Here is a 22,461-nt window from a genome sequence, read left to right as displayed (position 1 = left end):
ATCTACATGACTGAAATGAATTTAAAAAACTTTTCATTGCAATTAAGGAATAAAGGCTACAAAAATTATTCTTTTATTGTAAAAAGTGGATGAAATGTGGAACTTCAAAAGTTGATCATGTTTCTAAAATTTCCAACAATCTAAGCTGAGAAAATTATTCTTGATTTTATTTATCTCAAAATAAATATATTTATTGTAATAATGAAGAATTGTAATATATTATGATGATGTGTAGGCACAATGAAAAAAATACTGAAAATGATACTGTTTTCAGTGTTATATGAGTTACACAGTTATTTGTGAAATAGAGATAAGTTCCAGAATAATATTTGTTTTTTAATACATTTATAACACTCGCTTGACTTGTTCCCGCGTAGATTTTAAAAAACGCGTCAAAAATGGCGGCAGTTTAAGATTGTTTTACATCTCGCCACGAGATAACGCGTTAAATACATCACGTGACGTGCTTGTTTATTGTTAGCGTCGTTTTCAACCGTATCGTTAACGGCCGTTTACTCAATTTATTAGTGTAGATTAATTTGTTAGTCCAAATAATCTTACTTGAATGCTTTCTATGATAAATAATTTGATAAGTCTACTGATTAATTTTTGCAAAATACCAAAGTAAATAAATGAAATGAATAATGAAATACTATTTTCCGCCGTGGTCCATTACTACAAGTAAGTAATGACGTATAATTTTCTTTATTGTTTTTAATATGAATGTGTTTTTGAACCCCGTTACTTATATACGATTCCTAAGTCATACTAATTGTGTTATCTAGATAATATAAAACTATATTTTAAGACGTTATGTTTGTAGTTAATTTTGACGAATATTTTTGGTGTATCTTTTATCCGAAACTTTTATACTGTTTTAATATTATTTTTTGGCTCGTGAACAAAATTACTTTTTATTATTCGTGCTTGCTGTTATTTCAAACTTCCATGGTAATATTTATTTTTAATATTAGTAAGGCATACTGCGTATTGCTGAATAAGAAGTATCAGATTTACCGAGCCTAGCTAACTATTTACTTCCTCACACAAATGATTTAAATGTAAACCTCAAACATTTTTGTTTATACACTCAAATTTGTAATAATGCTATTGTGAAATTCATAGTGCATTAAATTCATTGAACATTATCAGAAACAAATGACAAAACTACTAAAGTTATTAATAATTGAGTTTCAGATTAATGTAATTTTTCTTCCAAGTCATGTGTAGCTAATTATTGGCTCCTCCTGGAGTAAATAGGAATGAAATAGTAATTAGCAGCATAAGGCATTTTGGAAGAAAGAGTTCCATTAATCTGGAATTGGAAACTTTAAACCTAATATGGATTCAATTCAACGTAAATGTAAAACAAAATGTATTTAGAGAATTAAAACTAGAATTCAGATTTTTAAAGAAAGACAAAATCAGTTTTTCTCCAAGGGAAGTAATTTTGTTAAATCGTCTTAAAACAAATTTTAATTTTTCCCTTTTACAAAACAATTCAAAATTTATTTTTGTTTGTGATTATAAGCTGAAGTTATATCACTTGAACACTTCTCCAAAATTCTACTTATCTTTTGATCTCAATGTGTGTAATAAGTACTACATGTTAATTAATTCTTAACATTATATCTTCTCATATATTTTATAGTAGATCATTCTTTTTATAAATAAATTATAACTAACTCAGCGGTCAGAGTTAGGCTTGGGTAAGATGATGATTCCACAACATTGTGTAGAGTAAGATCCTGGAAATTGAAGATTAAAGTAAAATGTTGAAGGGCTTACTTAACAAACCTCAGTCAAACCCCTGGCTAGCCTAGTTGTACAGTGAAAATATTCATGATGCATCTTTTATATATAATAATGTTCTTTTAAACCATTGATTATTAAACTTTTTCACCCATTGCCCACATTGAGAATCAAAACTTTTCTAGTGCCCCCAATATTTTTAAAATTACCATCTGTTAAAGATAATAATGGCAATTGCTGTTTTTTTAAGATGCACTCTTAAAAACAGCAATTGAAATTTTTGTTTTTAAATGTGGCATATCCTATTTCTGAGTTGAAACTTACATTTTAAACGAGAGCAGTGAAAACGCATATTTAATCATATTTAGAATTATTTTTATTAAAATTGCTTTCCAAAAAATTACAATTGTATACAGTTATATAACAACAATAGTGATAGCATATTCAATATAACAATACAGTAATTAAAACAAAGCTTTCGATTGAAAAAGTTTTTGTACTAGTGTTGTAGGTATTTAATTTTAGTTTGAAGTATCAGGAAAACATAATTTTTGCCTTTTTTTTTAATCAGCCATCAGGTTTGTAGACCGCCTGAACACACCCAATTTTCTGTGAGCCCCCTGAATGCCTAAAGCGCTCACAAGGGGGCATTATTACCCAATTTGAGAACGAATATTTTAAACTAAATTTTTTAATTAGGTACAAAATGTTCAACATTAATTTGTAACATTGTAATTCAATTTCTAAACTTTCTGTTGCTTTTCTTTCTGGATTTCTTATGTTATTTTACTCCCAAAAAGTGTTAGTTATGTGCTTTATTCACATATTTGTATATTTACAACTTTTTTTTTAATGAAATTCTGTAGGCTTTACGAACAGTATAAGACTTCAGGCAAAACTACTGTTTTTTAGTGTGTTAATTTCATTTTTTTGAGTAAATATAATATTTATATATAACACCTCATGATATTTTTATCATAAACTATCATAGAATTATATAATACAGCAGAAGTAAATGAAACATAAGTGGGCGAGATCATAGCTGATTCTGTTTCTTAATTGGCTTCACTTAATTAAGTGTCTTCAAAATAACTGTTTTAAGCTATATTAGAAATGACTATGTAAAGGCAATCATTATTTAAAAGAAAAATACTTTTCAATGTTTATTCATTATTATGAAATGTTTTTAAATGAAATTCTTTTCGGGAAGATGCTTTTACATTGTCATGTCACAGTAAGGTACAACTCTGAATGAAGTCTTAAACGTACTGTATTTTTTGTTTTGACGAAGTTACTTTTGTTATAGTTTAAAAAAAAAGGTGTAGTTAAGTTATAGAAAATAGTGTTACAGTTTAAAAAATGTCTAAATCTTAAGAATTCTTGAGAAAATTATAGATTTTTTTATCAAGTTATTTTAATTTTGCATCTTAATCTGGATGAAATTATAAAGTGAATCTTCGTCAGAAATTTTATGTTGACGTTCCTGATAAATTTGGTAATTACAGTCATTTGATTAGGGTAGTTCAATGTATAAACATGTGAATCCTGTTGTCAGTGCAAAAAAGATACGTACTTAGAAATAAAGTAACGTGCAGAATCAATAGCCAAGTGTGTCATAAGATTGATTCAGTTTTGTTTCTGATAAGCTAGACTACATTTCAAACATTTATAAACATACCTTGTTATTTTATTTTTGTTTGCGATCAGACCTTCAAAGGATTACCCATGCGTAATCCCAAGTTCTTTCTTTTCCAAATCGTTCAATTTTTTCTCTAAACTCTTCTTTTCTTTCTTTGGTCCATTCACAGTGTTTCCTTTTCTGTTTCTCTGGCAATGTAGATTCATCCACTAGTTTACTGAAAGATTTCATAAAAAATTATTTCCTTGGAAATATTTAATAATTTGAGATGTTCAATTTTTTTGAACTAGCTTATTTGTTACCTTTTTTCAAAAATAGTTAAATATTTGTTTTATTAATTCAGTTTCATCCATTCCATTAAAGCGACAATAAAATTTGAGTTCTTTTTCTAATTTTATGACTACAAAATTTTGGTAAATTTCTTCCGATTTGCATAATTTATAAATATTATCTGAGTTTTGGCCGTAGAGTTTTCTTAAAATAATTTTTTTCGACAATTACTAGATTTTTCTTAAGAAGTTCTGTAGGGCTTCCGTACTATACAACACGTCTGGTAAAACTATGGTTTTATAGCGCCTTAATGTGCTTTTTAATAAGAATTTGTTATTTTATGTTTCTTTTAAGATGAAAGCCACTTTCATTTTTGTGTCCTGGCTTTTATTTATTTATTTTTCTCTAACGAATTCAGGGTAATTATTTTACCTAAATATTTGACTTTTGACTCTTTTGATCGATTGTAATTCTGAAATTTTCGTGGTTTGGATTCTACTTTTATTACTGGAATCTATTATATGAAATTTGTAACTGGATTTTGTTTGCATATTTTTCTAATTCTTGAATTTTCATTATCTCTACGTAGTCTTTTACCAAAGTCACCAGATCATCAGCTAATTGTAAAATATTTACATTTAGATGTTATGCCCTCATTTTTATTAAGTATCTACATTTTCATATTCAATTCTTCAATAATTTTTTCAGAGTCCAACTGAACAATATTCTGAGAGACCCTCCATCCTTTGGCCCCTGTAGTTTTTATTTGAAAGGGTTTGGGAATGCCACCTTTTGAACTTTTGAGTATATTTATTTTATAATGTTTTAATCTTATCGACATAAATTCTTGCAGTATTTTAACCAGAGATTCTCTATTGAATTGTATGTCTTTAGGAATTTTAGGAAAATAAATATTAATTTCAGATCTCTAAAATTTTTTAGTATGATTATTATCTTATAATTAACTTTTTTGCAAATACAAAAAAAGTGTTTTAGATTTTTATGTTATTTAATTTCAAACTATCTATGGTGGAAATATGTGAATCTTTTAAAGCTCAGCTCTAACTGATAGATAAAGCTCAGCTGATATTTTAAATTCAATTTGCGTTTTCAGTTTCTTATCTTTAGTTGAGAACTGCCTTTAATTGGCTTTTAAAATTAACTCAACCTGAATAGCAAGCGATACTACTTTTTTATACAAAGAAAGTCAGATTTTTTAATTTGTTACAACCGGTCATATTGTACCAATCACTTCTGAAAACATTGTAACAAAATTCTTCTCAAAAATACTTATTTTTTTTAAAAGCCAAAATATTCCATGTAAGTATATTGCAACTAGTATTTCAGTTACATAAATACTTAAATTGAGAAGTATTTGAAGTAATTTAAGTGAAACTTATGAAAAATCTATACTTTAGTTTTCCTTTTGAAAAACTTAACATATTTTTTTTTTATTTTTGTCACCATTAGGATCAGTGAAAATGCATACATCAATTTTACCTTTGTACCAAATTGAATGCCTATAAAGAAAGGATATACACCAGTAGGCAATTATACTTGTATATAAGTTATAGTATTTTTTCATAAATCTTAATTTTATTGAAAAGAATAAAAATATAATTACACACTATAATTTTCTGTCAAGTTTTATTCTATTTATTTTTAATTATTGTAAGTTTTAATTTTTCAGAGAGAAATGTTGGACCAACAAAGATTAAAATAATGCCCAGGTATGGAAAGGATTTAAATAATTAATGTTGATGAAAAAAATCAGTATCTGCCTAAACATTAAAGGTAAGAAGAACACTTATTAATTGGATAGGTGAAATTAACGAAGATACTTGAAAAATTTCCTAGAGAATCCTTAGTTTTATTCAATAAAATTCTCTGATTGTTTTTGGTTCTCTTAGTCATGGTGGGAAAGTTGGACATAGAATGTCATTTTTTAGATTATGTTTGAAAAATTGTCAAATCAATTTGATATATTGAAGAATCATAAAAAAAAAATTATTAAGAAATTGTGGGTACTTAACGTATTAACGCCACTGCAGCTACAGCTTTATTTAAAAATAAAGTAGTCAATCGGATTTCGGTGGAAAATGGGCCGATATAGAGTTTAACATAGATTCAAAACAGTCTCTTTATTAATTTCAATTAATGGTTATTTATATTTATTTATTTTATAAATATTATTTAACCAAACTTAACCTAATTATTAAATATAAATAACCATTTATTATAATTAATAAAGAGACTGTTCATTTTCCACCGAAATCCGATTGACTACTTTGTTTTTAAATAAACCTCTAGTTGCGGTGGCATTAATACATAAGTACCAAATTGTGTATACCACACACTGAAATATAGAAATACTGGAATGGGCACTGCTATGTCCAACGTGAGCGGAAAACGAACATGAGACAGATAGATTTAGAGGTATAGTTTTCATTGTCCCACAGTGCAGCTCATGCGCATTGTACCTAACGTACCTTCCCTTCAGAAAGTGATTCCATAAAACTTAATTGTAGTTAATATTAAGTGATAAAATCTCATAATTCTATTTAATTAATAGAAAAATTTCAAAGCTTATTAATATTAAATAAATGTTGAGTTAATCATTGTATCATATAAATGTTTTTATAAAAACTTTCTACAATAACTTGAATTATGAAAGATAACTTGTGATTTGTGATGAGAGAGTTCGTCACAAACTTTTTGAACGGACTGTAGACAAAGAGAGGTATACCTCTAAATCAGCTATCTTTGTTGGCACGGATTCATCATCATCAACAATAAAACCATTATCAGAATGGTTGCAAAACTTGTAAACCCTACGATATGGTAGTATATAACCATTAGTGTGGTCTACACACAGATTCTTGGTCCTACTGTCCATTATTAAATCAGTGAGTTTAAGGAAGGGATTGCTGTAAGATTACATTTATTATTTGATGGCAAAATTTGATTTGTGACTTCAAAAAGCTGCCAACACAGTTATAGGACTTTCCTGCCACGTGACAATTTTTCTTCTGAAGCACAGCATACACACGCAACTTGATTTAAAATATTTATGATTTTATTTAGATATATTTTTTGTTTATTTAATTCAATGATTCCAACTAAAGTGCGCGTACATACTGTATTTCATTCATGTGGGTGTTGGGGTAATAGCGGCCACTTTAGATATTCATTTATTTAATTCTAATGTTACAACATTCCAAAACGACTACAGTAGCTGTATATCAGTGCTACACTAGTGCTCCTTGGGGTGACAGTGGGTACTAACAAGTCACTATACCCACTTAGCCACTAGTTTAGTTATAGAAGTAATATGAACAAGTTTGGTCAAAATTGGTTAAGTAATTTGGAGATATACTATGATTTAGGTTGAGAACCCGAACACACACACATGTACATATGGAATATTTGCATCTGGTTTTTTGGGTTCCTAAGGTGTCAAAACAAAACTAGTTTAGTTCGATTTGTGCATTACATAAGTTAACAAAAATATAATAATTAGTATTCACCGTCATCATAAATCAGCTGTCATTGACATGGATCAGATCACGATCACCATTATTCATTGAGCACCGATCAGGTCATAAATCCCTGTTCAGTGAGCACCGATTAGATCACAGATCACGTTCAATGGGTACCGATTGGGTCACAGATCAGTCATTTTTCAGCGATCATCAATCATCATCATTAACAATAAAACTAATATCGGTATGCATTACAAAACTTGTTAATTGTACAATATGGTAATATATGATCACTAGTGTAGTCTACACAAATTCATGGTCCAACTGTCCATCAGTAGGTTTAAGGGAAGGATTGTTGTAAGATTACATTTAATATTTGATTTGTGACCTCGAAAAGCAGCAACAACACACGTATTATTCACTGTTTTCATCTGATTCAGAAATTTTATTTTTGCTTGAAAATGTGTGAATTTTTATTTCTTAAAAAAATAAAAAATAAAAAAAGTTGTTTATGTCAAGTCTTAATCATCATAATTTAAATTTTCATTTGTGGTTTTTAGAGAGGTTTTAGATTTATAAGAAGAAAAATGCCTATTGTTTTTTTTTTTATATTGATGCATGCATACATTGATAATATTTTATGTTAAATTAAAAACTTTTGATCGCTCAGGTTTTTTTTTAATTGTAGCTGCTGCTTGTACAGTTTTCCATCTAAAGGGAAGCGAATGTTATTCAGTTTATATAACTGTAATACCTTACAGTGGTTCTGGAGGCTAAACAGAAAAAAGAGAGAGAGAGATTATTAATGTAGGCATTTTCTATGTAATTCCTCGTTGAGATGCATTTGATATTTGAAACTATAAAGGGATGCATTGTTTTATCTTGGACTCATAAATAATTATTAAATGATTACAAAAATTTACAAATGTTAAAAATGTTCATATAGTTACTTTTTAAGTCATTTTTGTCCAGTTTTTAATGTTTGTAAGAACTGTGTGGAATATTTTGATTCTACATTTATTTACATTCTTAATTTAACTATCCAAATTATGGATATCTTGGATTGAAATTTCTGTAACAGTTTATTAATCTTTATTAATGTTACAAAAAAGTGTACTTTTAAATATTTCTAAAATCTATATTGTTGTAATTTAAAAATATTAGTATTCTTTATTATTGAGTTGGTTTGTCATATAAGAAAAGGAGACATTAGAAATACAGCAGTGTGCTGCTGAAGGAGAGTTACAGGAATTAAGGGATAAATTAACAGCATTAAATCGTAGTTTGGGTTCAGCAACTGGAAATATTGCTGCTCAAGAAGCTACAATATCCACACTGAGAGGTATGCTTTACATTATTTAACTGTTTAAGATTAAATCAGATTAATTTTTGAATTCCTGATTTATTAAATAGGTTTACAGTACAGTTCTGTGCTGCCAAAGCAGGTGTGTTTTATTCACATGCTAATATTTGATAAGTTGTATAAAATTACATTTTGTTTTTGTTTTTTTAATTAGATGATTTGAAGCAGAGAGAGGAAAAAGGGAACAGGTTACAAAATGAATTGTGTCATATTCTTGAATCGTTAGCAATATAAAAATAAAGTGTGATATTAATTGTAAAGTAGAATAAAAATTACAACTACTGTAATAAACCTACAACTACTGTAGGTTTAGGAGACTGTTCATTGTGTGATGGTTATAGTAATTAGTCTAGTTTCCCCTGTTATTATTACGTGATTGTAGTAAGCAGTATATTTAAATACGATCTTTGCAATAACCAAAATTTGATGTATGCAGTTGATCTCTCATTAATCATTCAAAAGCCCCTGTCAAAACTTCCAAGTTACGATGGTCATTTGGAAAGTTCTCGGCCTGTCGTGGAGATGGCTCGTGTATGACAAAATGACTAAATTTTTAACTTAAACATATCAATATTATTTTTATTTTACCTACATGAGGCAGAAATTAAAGTAGCTTTTAACAGTCCATGTTCTTTTTTATTATATTTTAATTTTCCATTCACTATTATAAACAGTTTTGATGTTTTTATTTCTATTGGTGATTTATATATATAAAATATTTTGTAATTTTAAACCAAGTGTTTGTTATAAGTTTAAATTTTCCTTTTAAAACTTAATTAACCTTCTGAAATTAACTCTGTATGCCCATACTTACCCGCTGTTTGATCTTCCTGTACCGCAAAACTGCAAAATACACTTTGGTATTTTATAATGTTCTCTACCTGTTCACTACCCTAGTCACATCATCTTTATGTTTATTAGTTTCCTTATGCATTTGCATTAAAAGCAAATCTTTTCAGTTCATTCTTAGCCCAACAGCAGTTGATGCTGTGGATAAAAATTATCTTTTCTGTAACTTCAGAAAGACTACCCAGTTACCCAGTCTTCCCTTCTTCCTTTTGTTTTTTTATCGGTATAAAGTAAAATAATCACTTGTTAATCTTAAATTTTTGTTCTCATTTCACTTCACTTGATCCAATTATGTACATTCTGTTCATTTTATGAATTAGATCATTGCATGTTTACAAATAGAATTCAATTTAGATTTAGTATAAATTGTTAAAGAATAAAATTCAGATGTTAATAAGTTATTTTTGAAAATTTGTGTAAGATAATCTGTGATTGATGTTTCTTAGCGTATAGAGTAATTGAAAGATAAAATAGCTGCACTAAACTCACAGTTAAATAGACAGTTGGAATTAACAGATTCAGCCAATAGTAGAATAAGAACTCTGGAAGATGATAAGGCTTGTATTGAATCAAAGTTTTTACATAAATTGAAGGTTGATTTGAGTTCATGTGAAATTACAAAAGAAAATTTGAGACGAGATTAATCAATTGTGAGTAAATAATAATTAATTTTTTGTTTAACTGGTTAAAAAAAAAAATCAAAAATTTTTTGTGGATTTGTTGTATGTATTTAATTTATGGCTAAAAGAATTTTAGTAATTATACTCAGTAATTTTTCTTTTGGTGAAAACATTTATGTTTAAACAATTTTGTTCAGCTTTTATATATATACACACTAGCATTTCTCCGCCCTGGCTTTGCCCGTGATATCAGTGTGCTTTTTTTAATAGCAAACCTATTTATCTCACATATGAGTGCTAGCTCCCCCGTCATGGATTTGCCTATGCTGTATGATTACTTGTGTTTCCTGTCACATTCAGGGGATATTTAGCCATCATGATGTGCTTCACTTGCCCTTCCTATCTAGCTAGAGGGCTCTAACCATTGGACCCCGCTTTGTTCATTAAACTCATGCTTATGAGAATAATAATGATAAATAAAAATTAAAGCCTATTCAAATTATCATTGTATTGTAATTTATTCAGAACAACAGTTTGGTCAGTATGGACCTGAAACTTTGAGTAATCTAAGATTGTGGGTTTCAAAACAGTTGGCCTCCATCTTAAAAATATTTCTTATTACTGGTTACTCGTAATTCATACAGGTAATACAGGTACAGGTATTTTGCTCGGTTCTTAGCATTACCTGACAAACACACTAGGAGATGACTATACTTTGTTTTTCAATTTAATCTTTTAATTACTTTTTAATGTTTTAATTATTTTTATTTTATGTTTTTTATTCAGGTAACTAGAGGCAGGTACAACTAGTCGCTATGCATGTACAGAAACAGCGGATGTGTTGGTTGAGCCACCAACACACTACACTATCACATGAGCCACTACACTATCACACCCCTTAAAAAATTGAAAATAAAAAAACCCAAAAATGGTTTTTAAATATTTATCTGAAGAGTATTCGCAAGCTCATTATTTTACAAGATGTCATGAAAATAATGTAAGTAATTCATATAGAAACATATGTAAGAAACAGAATTTTTAGGCCGTAAATTAATAGAGCAGAATTAGCGGTTCATTTTCGTTTTTGATCTGAAAAATCTAATAAAATAGGTCCCAGAACCATATGTGCAGTAGTTTTTGAGAAATATAGGGTGAAAACCAATAAATTGGGAGTAAAAAACGTGGCTTTTTATGTTTGTTGTGTCATAATTTTGTTAGTGTTAGTTAGGGGTAATTGAAATCTATGCAAAATCTTTCACTAGCTGTAATTTGCCAGCAAAACATTTTAAGACATAGGTTTTTATAAATTATTTTCTTGAGTAAATAGGTTGTGAAAGTCCTGGGAAAACTTTGTGATACACTTGCATATATAACATATGTTAATTACTGCGTCTTGGTGTGTTATATTTCATATAATATTAAATATATATATATACACATCTTAACAGTAGAAAACTTTTCAGTAAATTAATTTTATTGCGGTTATAAAAATTTTAAATGCAACTATAAAAATAAACATGTTAGTGTCCTGGCATGGTTGATGCACGGTTCATAAAATTAATCGTTCAAGTTTACTATTTTACTCTTCCATAACTGTACTTACCATACCCTTCTACTACAGAGCTTACTTATTTTTTTTTTTTTTTTTTTTAATTTTACAGTAACGGATGATTTACAATTTTAAATTTACAACCTATATGAAGTACCGGTGAAGAATGAGCTTCAGTTAGAATTCTTCAGTAAACTGTCCAGTAAATTATAAAGAAAGAACTTAACCCTAGATAGTTCAAGGTGTTTCTGTAATGCGCAGGTCAAAGGGGAAGTCAAAAAATATTTACACTTATTCATATACTTTTTACCACATGTTTATTTTAATTAAGAAGTTTAATATTTACAGATCTGTTATAAAGTATGATTTTTTTTTTTGTAAAACAAAACAGTTTTGTAGATTACATCTTGAATACTAAATTTTCTTAAAAAATAAATGTTCTTTTATCATATGTAGATTTAAAATTTGTTTACTAAGCTACTCGCACTCTTCTGGTTCATTTTTACATTCAAAACAAGCGTTTGATTTTTCAGAATGTTTTTATGTATGTGTATATACTGCACTTTGCACAAGTAATAGTTATTTTACTCGTTTTTCTTTCTTTGAAGAAGCTTCACTACAGCAGGTATAGCATTGATCTTTCCATGACTCGGTTATTTACTTTCTTGAAGAGTTTGTTGTTATCTTATAACTTAAAATGTTTTCTACTGCTGTGATTATTGGTTTTTCTACTTTAAATTAGATTTTATAAGCTGTAATCCAAGTTTCTGTAAAAAGATTCTTCTTTTATTTTTGTTACTTTTATTCCATTCTGGATAGTTTTGAATGTATATTGAAAAAACATTTATATATATAATGTTAATTAGAGTATAAAAAACATAAAGTGGCCGCCTTCTAGTACTCCTTTTTGTCATGTACTCCATTACCATTTGATCGATTGAATCCATAGCGCCTTTTGTAGATTGTAAAATATCAGACGATTGTTTATATCAGACGTAATTTTTCCTTTGCAGATTAATATAATTATTTTAGTAGACAAGAAGATTAGGCTGTTGTTAGGCTTTTCGTTGGTTATGTACGATAGTGAGATCACAGGAACCTGTTAGATTCTAGATCTGTGAATGCAGAAATACTTAATTGCAGCGGTTGGTTTCTGGTTTCTTTTAATTCCTTTGGATTGAACTTCCCGTTTGACTGCATGGTTCTTACCATTGCTTGATCATGTTCTTTGTAAAGCTGTTAACTTAAAAGAACAGATGTATAAAACCAATCGGTAGCTGCTTTCCTCCTTGACTTTGTGATACAAGTAACCAGACGTTTTACTACTGATATTGAATCTGCAGGTATACTCAGCCTCTTTCCACAAGTTATATCCATGTTCAGTACAAAGCTGTTCATAATCTGTTAATAGTCTATTTGATTAAAATACTGTTTTTTCTAGGTTTTTCTTTTAAAAATACTTTTAACAGACATCGACCTCCGAACAGGGACAAGATTTCATCGATAGCTGTATTTACTGATTGATGGTGTATAATGTTTGGGAAGCTTATTATTGATAAGTTCAAAGAGTTCCCTTATTGGAGCAAATTTGTCACTCTGTCGTTTTCATTTGTTTATCGTCAAATTGTATGATTGCAAGCAATCTATGAAATCTACAACGACTAATAGGAGCAATATATTATGCTGTTCAAAATTCATTTGACCACAAGTAATGATAGTCTAAATTATTATTATTTGCACCGACTAATATAAGTATTTCTAAAAATTCAATTATTTTCATTTCACTAGTCTTGTCTAAATTTTGTAAAACTGCCTCTTCATTCGAATGTTTCGATTCAGAAGAGTGACGATGCAATTTCTGAAAAGAAATTTCTAATACCCATAAATACTTGTTGCTCTTCCGGTATCCTTCAAACCTGGATTTTCATGAAATACATTTGCTATCGTTCTACGAGTAGCCTTAATCTCACGAGTTGAATATTTCGAATTTATACTTGATTTCACCATATATTTTACTTTGTTATTTTTCAAGAACCAAATCTAATTCTTGTTCATCTTGAACGCTAGGTTCTCCTAAACCATCACCGTGAACGTTGTTGTAAACAAAGTCTTCTGTTCAATTTTTTGTGATACTCTGTAAAGCATTTGATTTGTTCCATCAGTAAACACAGCTAACAACTTAGTTAGCTGTGGTATCAGAGGAGCTGCTTATAGTAACATAAGTCTCATCTTACAAACCATAAAAAATAATTTAAATTTAATCATTAAATAAGCGTACATGCAAATTTAAATCCTCTTCCTTGAGGCAGTATGCCTCAGAGAAGTGTTTTTTCTTTTTCTATTGTTAATTAGTGATCTGCCTCAAAATCTAGAGCCATTCATTATAATCCTTTTCATAGACAACACAATTGTATTTATTATATATAATTATTTAATAAGAAATTGAAAATTATACAATTGCAGCATTAAAAAATTATTCACTTAATGGATTGTAACAGTCTTAACTTAAAATATGGATAAAACTGTTGTTTCATTGTGCTTCTCACGTAGACCTGAAATTGCTGATTATATGGATAAAATTCCAATTAATTATGATAGTAATTTCCATAAATGCCCACAAAGTGAAATTAAATCACTAAAAATCATTAAATTATTTACAAATGTTATTTGTTGCCAGCCTCTGTGGCACAAGTGGTAGCGTCTTGGCCTTTCATTTGGAGGTCCTGGGTTCGAATCCCAGTCAGGCATGGTACTTTCACACATTACAAAAATTTTCATTCATTTCATCTCTGAAGTAATATGAAACAGTGGTCCCAGAGTTAAAAAAAAAAAGTTATTATATTACTCTGAAGTTCTTTATTATTATTTTAATAATAAATATTATAGCAATAATAATATTTACTTTAGTGGGGATGTTCTGTACTCTTCCAAATGATTTTTTCATATCATAGAAATGAGAGGAGAGGAAGTGATAAGGTTGAGTGGCTCCTCCTCATGGTGCTGCTGAATAGATGGAAGGAGAAATCCTGAAACTAAATTAAACAGGAGCTCTCTGGACTAATACTCCAGTTGTTTCTTGAGCAATCTTTGAAAAGTGCCAAAACCACAACCTTACAAATTCTATGGGTGGGAATGAGTAGAAAGCAAACAAAGTTCCCAAGGGTGTAAAATCTCTCGACTGAAGTCCTAAGCAGGCATTTTGGATTCTGGGGAGCCTGCACCTTCTGCTTTGGTTTTGTTGGAGAAACCTGGAAAACTTAAATTCAAGCACAAGTATAATATTGGAACACTAAATATTAACTAGCTCAGGAAAACGTCAATAATTAACACAAGCACTCAAATACCACAATGTGCAAATTCTAGCTCTACAAGAAATACGCTATACTGATGAAAACACTTTTGAAACAGACAACTACAGCGTTTATAAAGGAAAACCAGTAGAATACATTTTTGTAAAGTGCCTCCTGTTAGAAGCTTTTGTAATTAAAAAGGATATAACAGAGTCAAACTTACACTTCAACACTACGTCTAATAGACTTTCATCCTTGACTATTAAATAAAGAACAAAACATATATACTCTGGTTAGCCCATTTGCTCCAACAAATGTTGATAAAAAGAAAGATCTGATAAAAGTTCAAAGTTTCTGGAAAAAAACTGGAAGACATGTCCACAAAATCTCAGAAAAGCACATAATTATTCTCATAGGTGATTTCAGTGCACAACTGAGCAAAGAAAAGAAATACAAGAACATCATTAAGGGATTCCTAGCTCACAAAAGAACAACAATGGAGTTAGACTTGTGTAACTCTGCCAAATTTTTAACCTCAAATATATGACTACGACCTTAAAAATTGAGAACATAGAAATCTTCAAATTTTATCTTAGAAAGGCTAAAGTTAAATTCATCCTCAGCAAAGACCAAAATGAAACAAACTAAAGTAAAGCATTATTATTCTTGAAATCAAGAATATTAAGGCTGGTATACAGATCTTGCATAAAAAAACAAAATTACAATCTTCTGTCATTGGAAGACAGAAGATTGGAACAATCAAAGCAGCAGAGTAGTCTCTCCCAATTAAAATAGGAATAGGAATATCTGGTAGAGTACCAAATGCAACGAGGTATTAAAAAAGAGATAGAAACTCTGGCAAAAATTCAAATCAAATCGGACGCAAACCAACCTAGAGAAATTCAGATAAGAGAAGAAAGTTTCTTCAAGCATAATCAGAAACGAAAAGTGACAATAAGAAAGACAATCACTTCAGCAAATACAAGAGCATTTTACTAAAAACAACTCTTACTACCAAACTTTCAAAAGAAATATTAAAGGATATAAACCCTCAAATCTAAATTTCTGAGACAAATTGGTAAAATTAGGCACAAATGACCAGGAGAACTGCGTGATTTTGACACAATACTCTGAAAAACTTCTTAACTGTGAAAAACCCCCCCAAAAAACCAGAATTCAAAATTCCACCAGAATCAGATCCTCAAACTACAGAAGTCTGTCTGATAGCCCATTAAAACCCTCAAGAACAACAAATCTTCTGGAGAAGACAGGATTACAACTGAACTTCTAAAACTTGGTGAGAAAAAAGTTAAACATCTCATGCAATTATGAAGGAAATTTGAAATACAGAAAGAAGACCGAAAGACTGGAAGATGACCATAATAACCCCCTTCACAAGAAACTGGATAGTTCAAATGTAAATAACTTCAGAGGAATTTCCTTACTATCAGTAACATAGTGTGAGACACTACACTACAAAACAATAACAAGAACAGAAGTACAATACAGATCATAAACACTATCCCTCAAAAACAAGGAACTTGAAAAGAAGGAAAGACTGATCCTAAGGAAGATTGTAGGGGGAAACAAGAAATGTGGCAACAAATGTGTTGAAATAAGTAATGAAAAGATCTATCAACATATTAAATCAGTAACAGATATAAGAAAAGATTTAATATTCTTTGGACACTTGATAAGAACGGACTACAATAAACTCACCAAAAAATTTTTTTAAATTATACACCAAAGAAAATTTTCCAGCCCCTGGTTAGAAGAAATCAAGAAAGACTTAACTGAAATTGGTTTCTCAGAAATGGATACACTGGATAAAAACAGGTACAGGAAAATAATAACTGAATTTAAGGAATTCTGGGAGGCTAAGAAAACAAAACTAAAAAGAGTGTTGCGCGGTCCCAGTAGGCAAATTCGCACCTATTTAATAATAATAATATTTACTTTAATAGCTCTTGTTTAATTTTCTAAATTTCATAAGTGTATAACATTTTTGAATTTACATTAAAATTAAGGTTTAGGATAATTATATTTATTAGAATTATTTGTTACATTAAAAGATATTTAAATAAAAATGCATTAAGTTATCATATAATATTACTTGTGTAATGTGACCAACAAATTATATATGGTCTTGCCCAAATATTTGAAGTTTAAATCCACTAACATGAATTGTTAAGGAAAATATGATAGTAACATGCTAGCAACATTTGACATTAGATAAAACTTGAATAATATTTAACATTGAACGCTTGAATTTGGTGCATGAATAAATATTTTTCATAAAATTTTATTTTTAAAAAAAATCTATATTTTGGCATTTTTACTTTGATTTGTATGGATATAATTTTTTTTTTTTATTAATCGATAGGTTACTTCCTGTCTGACCTCACATTATTTTGATGACATGAAAGGAAAACAGATGTGTTCTTGAAGTATACCTTCTGACTGGTCCCATATCTTTCATAGACAGACAGTTTTGGATCATTTTTTCAAAAAATTTAAGCTTCTTAAATACAGGAAATGAATATTAATCAGCTATAGTAAACTGTTATATAAATATAAAACTGAATGGTTTTATTCCATTGTCATCATTATTTTATGTTTTACAGTGGTAAAATTACACAACTAAATTTTTTTTAAATTAAAACTTCTTAATATTTTTTAAATAATTAATGACCAATTCTATTATACTTATCACAAATAATAAGACTGATACTATATTTTCTCATTTTTTTTGTATTTTGTTAATAATTAAGACATGTAGACTGAGATTCTTATTAAACATTTCTATTTTTTTGTACTTACTTTATGAATACCATCAAAATTTTTTAAAACTTGTTTCAAGTTTTTTTTTATTTTTACAAATGAAGTCATGATTTAAGTTAATATATTAAAAGGTGTTCTCATCTCCATTTTCAATAAAGTACCCAATTCCACAATTTAATATCTATTGATACTGACTCATCCGTCTTATATGCCCATACCGCTTAAGTATTTTTATTTATAATTAGTGATTAAAATTGGTACATTTTATATTTATTTGTGATAAAGAAGATATATCACAAAACTAAGACACAATCACAATACAAACTATGCGTGCTGATTTACAACAAACACCATTAATACTTGTATTTTGAAGCAATTCATAAAATAAATAATTTTAATTAGCTAACAAATGATATTTACTGATTTCTAACCCATGCAATACAAACTGTCAGAATCACTAAAATATTATTGAAAACCCTTACCTAACTAGTCACATTTTTAATATAACTTAGTTCATTATAACAGAAAACCAGAAGTTTTCTAAGGTTATTCCCCAACCCTTTCTTGTGAACCTTCTGCACAATTCCATTTTGTTACTAAATTATTCTTCAAAAAACCAAAAGAAAATGCTGTTATGTTAGACTACTGTTTACATAACTCAACTTTACTCTTGTGCAAAATTAAAAAAGTTCTAATTATATGATCTTTTAGTGTCTTAATATCCTCGTCTTCATCTAGTTTCAGATGGTACGAACAAGTCCTTTTCCTATTAATGATCATTTTAATAGTATACATAAGTATCATATAGTATAATATAAGTATACATACATATATATATATATATCAGTACTGCACATGTGCAGAAGAAGATGATCATAATTGTAATTAATATAGGTAACTCTGGATTATGAAAGATTACTAAAAATTCATTTTACAAGGCAAAGTTCATATTTGTGGAGAAGTGCAGCACTGTTGTTTTGTTTGGCTATAGACAGATATGGAAATATAATACAATCATACAGTCTCAGCTTAGTCCTACTGAGCAAAGAGACATTTTTGTCAGTCCGTTCTAAATAAGAAATGTTGTCCATTTAAAATAGATTACTGTATTTTTGGAACCTGTAATTTATTTCTTAATAGCATGATTAGAAATATTAATTTACATTACTGTATTCATAAATGAAGTAAATTAGCCTGCAATTAATTACAATAATTTTTTATAATATATTTGTATTAATTTATTAAATAATTCAACTTTCTTAAAACAGTCCTTAACCAGTTTCATGTGCAGTTTCTATAGAACTTCTGTGTTAGGCCAACAACCCTGGATTTCGGAGCTTGACTCAGTTTCACTTCCTTGGGAAGTGAATAAAGACAAAATTGCGTCTAATGTAACAGCTGTCAGTTCTGTTGATGACATGTGGGACATACTGCGGTCTCAAATTTTTTTTAACTAAATTCCAAATAAATTCAGTTGGGTTAAAATGTGGACAGTAAGGTGGCAATCCAAGCACTGTAATTCCTGTTATTTAATATTTCATCTAATCCATATTGTGGTTCTGGGCGGTATAGTTTGACATTTTCTAAAAGTTATTTTTTTTTTGTTACATCTGGATTGTAGTTAATTTTATATTTTTTGGAGCCATTCTTCAATATCTTTTTTCAATGAATTGGATGACTGAGGTTTATTTTTTGTTTATTATGGTATGGTGCATTATTTATGATTAAAATACAATTTGTCAGTATGGAGTAACTTGCTTTTCAATATACTTCAAAAAATTTTCATTGTTCCTCCCTGTAGTGTAATTGTACACTAAAAAAACACCATCTTTGAATCCCATAACCCCACTTGCGTGAACCACAATTAAACTGTCACTGGCACTACATTAACAAAAACACCTAGTACATCATCACTTTGCCAGCACTTTTTTATTGCGTAATGTGTGTGCACCCAAGTTTCATCTAAGTATATGACCAGTCTCTTTTGCTCTAATGTTGCATTTTTTCTAATGTATTTGAGAAAAAGTAAAAAAAAATTTTTTCTCAAATACATTAGAAAAAATGCACATTTTGCAATTAGATCATCTTGTAAACACAAAATCAGACTATTGTTTTTATACTTTTTGAATTGAAGTATTTAAAAAAATGTTCTTCTAATAACACGTCAAAATCATCTACTTTATATTTATTATGAGGGGAATATTTATTTTTTTCTTTGGCGTTTGAATTGAGAAGTACTAGCCTCTGCTTTCTGTCCAATCTTCTTTATGTTAGTTACTGTAGACCAGCTTAAGTTTAGCACTCTACAAGCAAGTTCCATTGCTTTCACAAGAGGCCCCAGTAATCCATTTTTTTTTTCTATCTATGAACTTAATAACATTAAACATGAGACAATGCACTCAATTGCAAAAAGGTTTTCTTCATTCACTTGACATCGTAACACCTTTGATTTACTTTTATGTAATAACTGTTGCAATTTCCAATGCAAAGAACAGAGAATATTTGTTTTTTTAGTAATATCACATCTGCAAATTATATAATGCTTATAATTACTAGTCTATTTTAAACTTTTACCCATAATTCTGTGACTCGTGTGTCTCTGTTTTCCATAATACCAATACTTAAACCAGAACAATTAGAGGAAATGAAACTTTTATCACAATATGGGGAGAGTGCTTTATCTCAAAAAAGTATTTTTTCATGCATTGAGAAGTTTAAAAGTAGCCAAACAAGTATGACATATAAAGAGTCAGCAGGACCCCGTCAGCCTCCATCACATACAACAAGATACAGCAAGCTCGAGAGATGGTACTGATGAATAGATGAATTACCATTGATTTGGAGTGTCTTCTTTGAACATCAGTCAAGGTTCTGTTCATCAACTCACCCATGACGAGCTTGGCTTCTGACAAGTCTGTATGTAATGGCTAGACATCTTACTGCAGAACACAAGCTCAAGCATTTAAACCACCATTCAACCCATCAACAAATTGAATTTTGAGATACTGGAACACCCTTCCTGCACCCCAAACCCAGATCTTGCTCCCTCTGACTCTCATTTTGTTTGAGCCGCTCAAAGATGCTTTGTGAGATCTTCGATTTTCCACAGACTTAGAGGTCTAGGAAGCGATGCAAAAGTGGCTTTGGAAGCAACTGAAAACCTTCTTTCTGGATTGAATACACAAGCTTATAGACTGCTGGACTAAGTCATCAACAAGGAAGGTTACTGTGAAGAAAAATTATATACATGTTGAACCCCTACCTTCGTGTAAATAAACTGTAGAGCCAAAAGTTAGATAATTTTTTTTACTCGTCCTTGTATATATGTTATACATTTATATGGATCAAATTGAAACCCAGTTCTGTATTTGAAGTTAGTTATAAGGTGAAATTTTAAAATAAATTTAAACAAGCTTAAAAAAATTATTTTATTTACAAATTTAACTAAAATAATAAATATTATTAAATAATACACTGTATAATGATCACAGATAGCAGTGCAGTCAAATGAGATAAGTAAGTATCATGTGTCAGTCGTATACACCGGCCTAAGTTCTGTACTTAAAGTCGATTCTTCTGTTGATGATTCAGATACAGTAACATATCGGTACTGAATTGCCATTAAAATAAATATTAACATTACAGCAGACATCAATGCAGCAAATGAGAAAAATTCAAATGCCTGTAAAAAATTAAAAATTTATTAACTGTATTCATTATAACTTTTTTCATTTGTTGTGCAACTTATCAATTAACCACCATAATTAATTAAACTAGTTACTATTCTATAACTCTTGTACTATACATACACACAGGCTCAATAAAAAGTAGTTTATTTTTTCTACAATTTTTGTATGGAGTACCCATATTTTTTTATTTTATACTGCATCATTTGTAATTACATTTTTGCAGTTATTATCCAGACCAGGATAAGATCCAGATAAGGAATAATTCCAAAGTCTATATTGAATCCAAGTAAAATGTTATATTAACAGATTTAAAGAATTTTAACATAGTGGAATAATTATGACTTAAGCACATAATTTACACTGGGGAGAACTAGCCTGCTTAGAAAGGCTGACAGGGTGGTGTAGTAATTATTGTATTTCAATGGGTGCTATATCTGAATTATACATTATTTTAATTACCTTGATGAGATAAAAATATTGATGTAAAAAATTCATTGTCCAGCTAATTATAAGCTTTTTGACTGCCCTTTAAACAGTAACATTTACCAAAATATTTCATTAGATTGTATTAATGTCATAAAACCATTAATTTCTGAAACGCAAAAAAAAATTGGAAAGTGTGAATTACAGAACTGAAATTACTTTCATAGTCATTATCTATGACCGAATGGATCGGTTAATCAAATAATAACATACAAGCTCCACAATAAAATATATGACATTACTTTCCGAACAGACTTTGTATCCTGTCAAAATATTCAGAAGATAATAATAATAATATATAACTGAATAATTTTATATTTATCTCACCTGACTTTCAAATTTAAGTTTTGCAATAAGTATTACAATTAAATTTCCAAGTGAAGTAGTTAGTAACCATACAGCTGATAGCACAGACTTCATACTGTTAGGAGCCTGAAATATACAGTCAGATTTATTACATTTGAAATTAATACTGATTAGTAAATACTAATGATTCTATGAATGGTAGACTTTGCTAATTTTAAACTGAATTTAATAATGATTTTAATAAAATGAATTAGTGAAAATTAAAATTAAGTACAAAATTAGATTTTTGACCTAATAGCTTTGGACCAAAGTATCTTACTTTAATTTAATTTTAATCACTGCTTCTAGAGACTATTTGACTAATGATTATCAACATACCCACGTATTA

The 22,461-nt window shown here is 29.1% G+C and overlaps 1 protein-coding gene and 1 long non-coding RNA gene across 3 annotated transcripts in view; one reads left to right on the top strand and one right to left on the bottom strand.

Annotated features, from left to right (window-relative positions):
* The first annotated feature begins 588 nt into the window (after window positions 1–588).
* LOC142328765 (uncharacterized) overlaps window positions 589–22,461 on the top strand; it is a 37,849-nt gene continuing 15,976 nt past the window's right edge. Inside the window, exons 1-4 of the long non-coding RNA XR_012757357.1 lie at window positions 589–681; window positions 5,352–5,455; window positions 9,802–10,005; window positions 10,762–10,972. This is a non-coding gene — a long non-coding RNA (uncharacterized LOC142328765). The remainder of the gene's footprint in view (window positions 682–5,351; window positions 5,456–9,801; window positions 10,006–10,761; window positions 10,973–22,461) is intronic.
* Window positions 21,010–22,461, bottom strand: part of LOC142328763 (peptide transporter family 1) — a 111,524-nt gene continuing 110,072 nt past the window's right edge. For both annotated transcript variants that reach the window (XM_075372785.1, XM_075372786.1), the window contains exons 15-16: window positions 22,095–22,199; window positions 21,010–21,277 (exon numbers count right to left, since the gene is read on the bottom strand). In XM_075372785.1, the coding sequence (XP_075228900.1) occupies window positions 21,119–21,277; window positions 22,095–22,199 (264 nt within the window). In that variant the 3' untranslated portion in view covers window positions 21,010–21,118. The remainder of the gene's footprint in view (window positions 21,278–22,094; window positions 22,200–22,461) is intronic.

Source organism: Lycorma delicatula, chromosome 8 (assembly GCF_047948215.1).
Source record: "Lycorma delicatula isolate Av1 chromosome 8, ASM4794821v1, whole genome shotgun sequence".
Taxonomy (NCBI): domain Eukaryota; kingdom Metazoa; phylum Arthropoda; class Insecta; order Hemiptera; family Fulgoridae; genus Lycorma; species Lycorma delicatula.
Note: the sequence above shows the minus strand (reverse complement) of the source record. Positions and strands in the feature narration are given on the sequence as shown.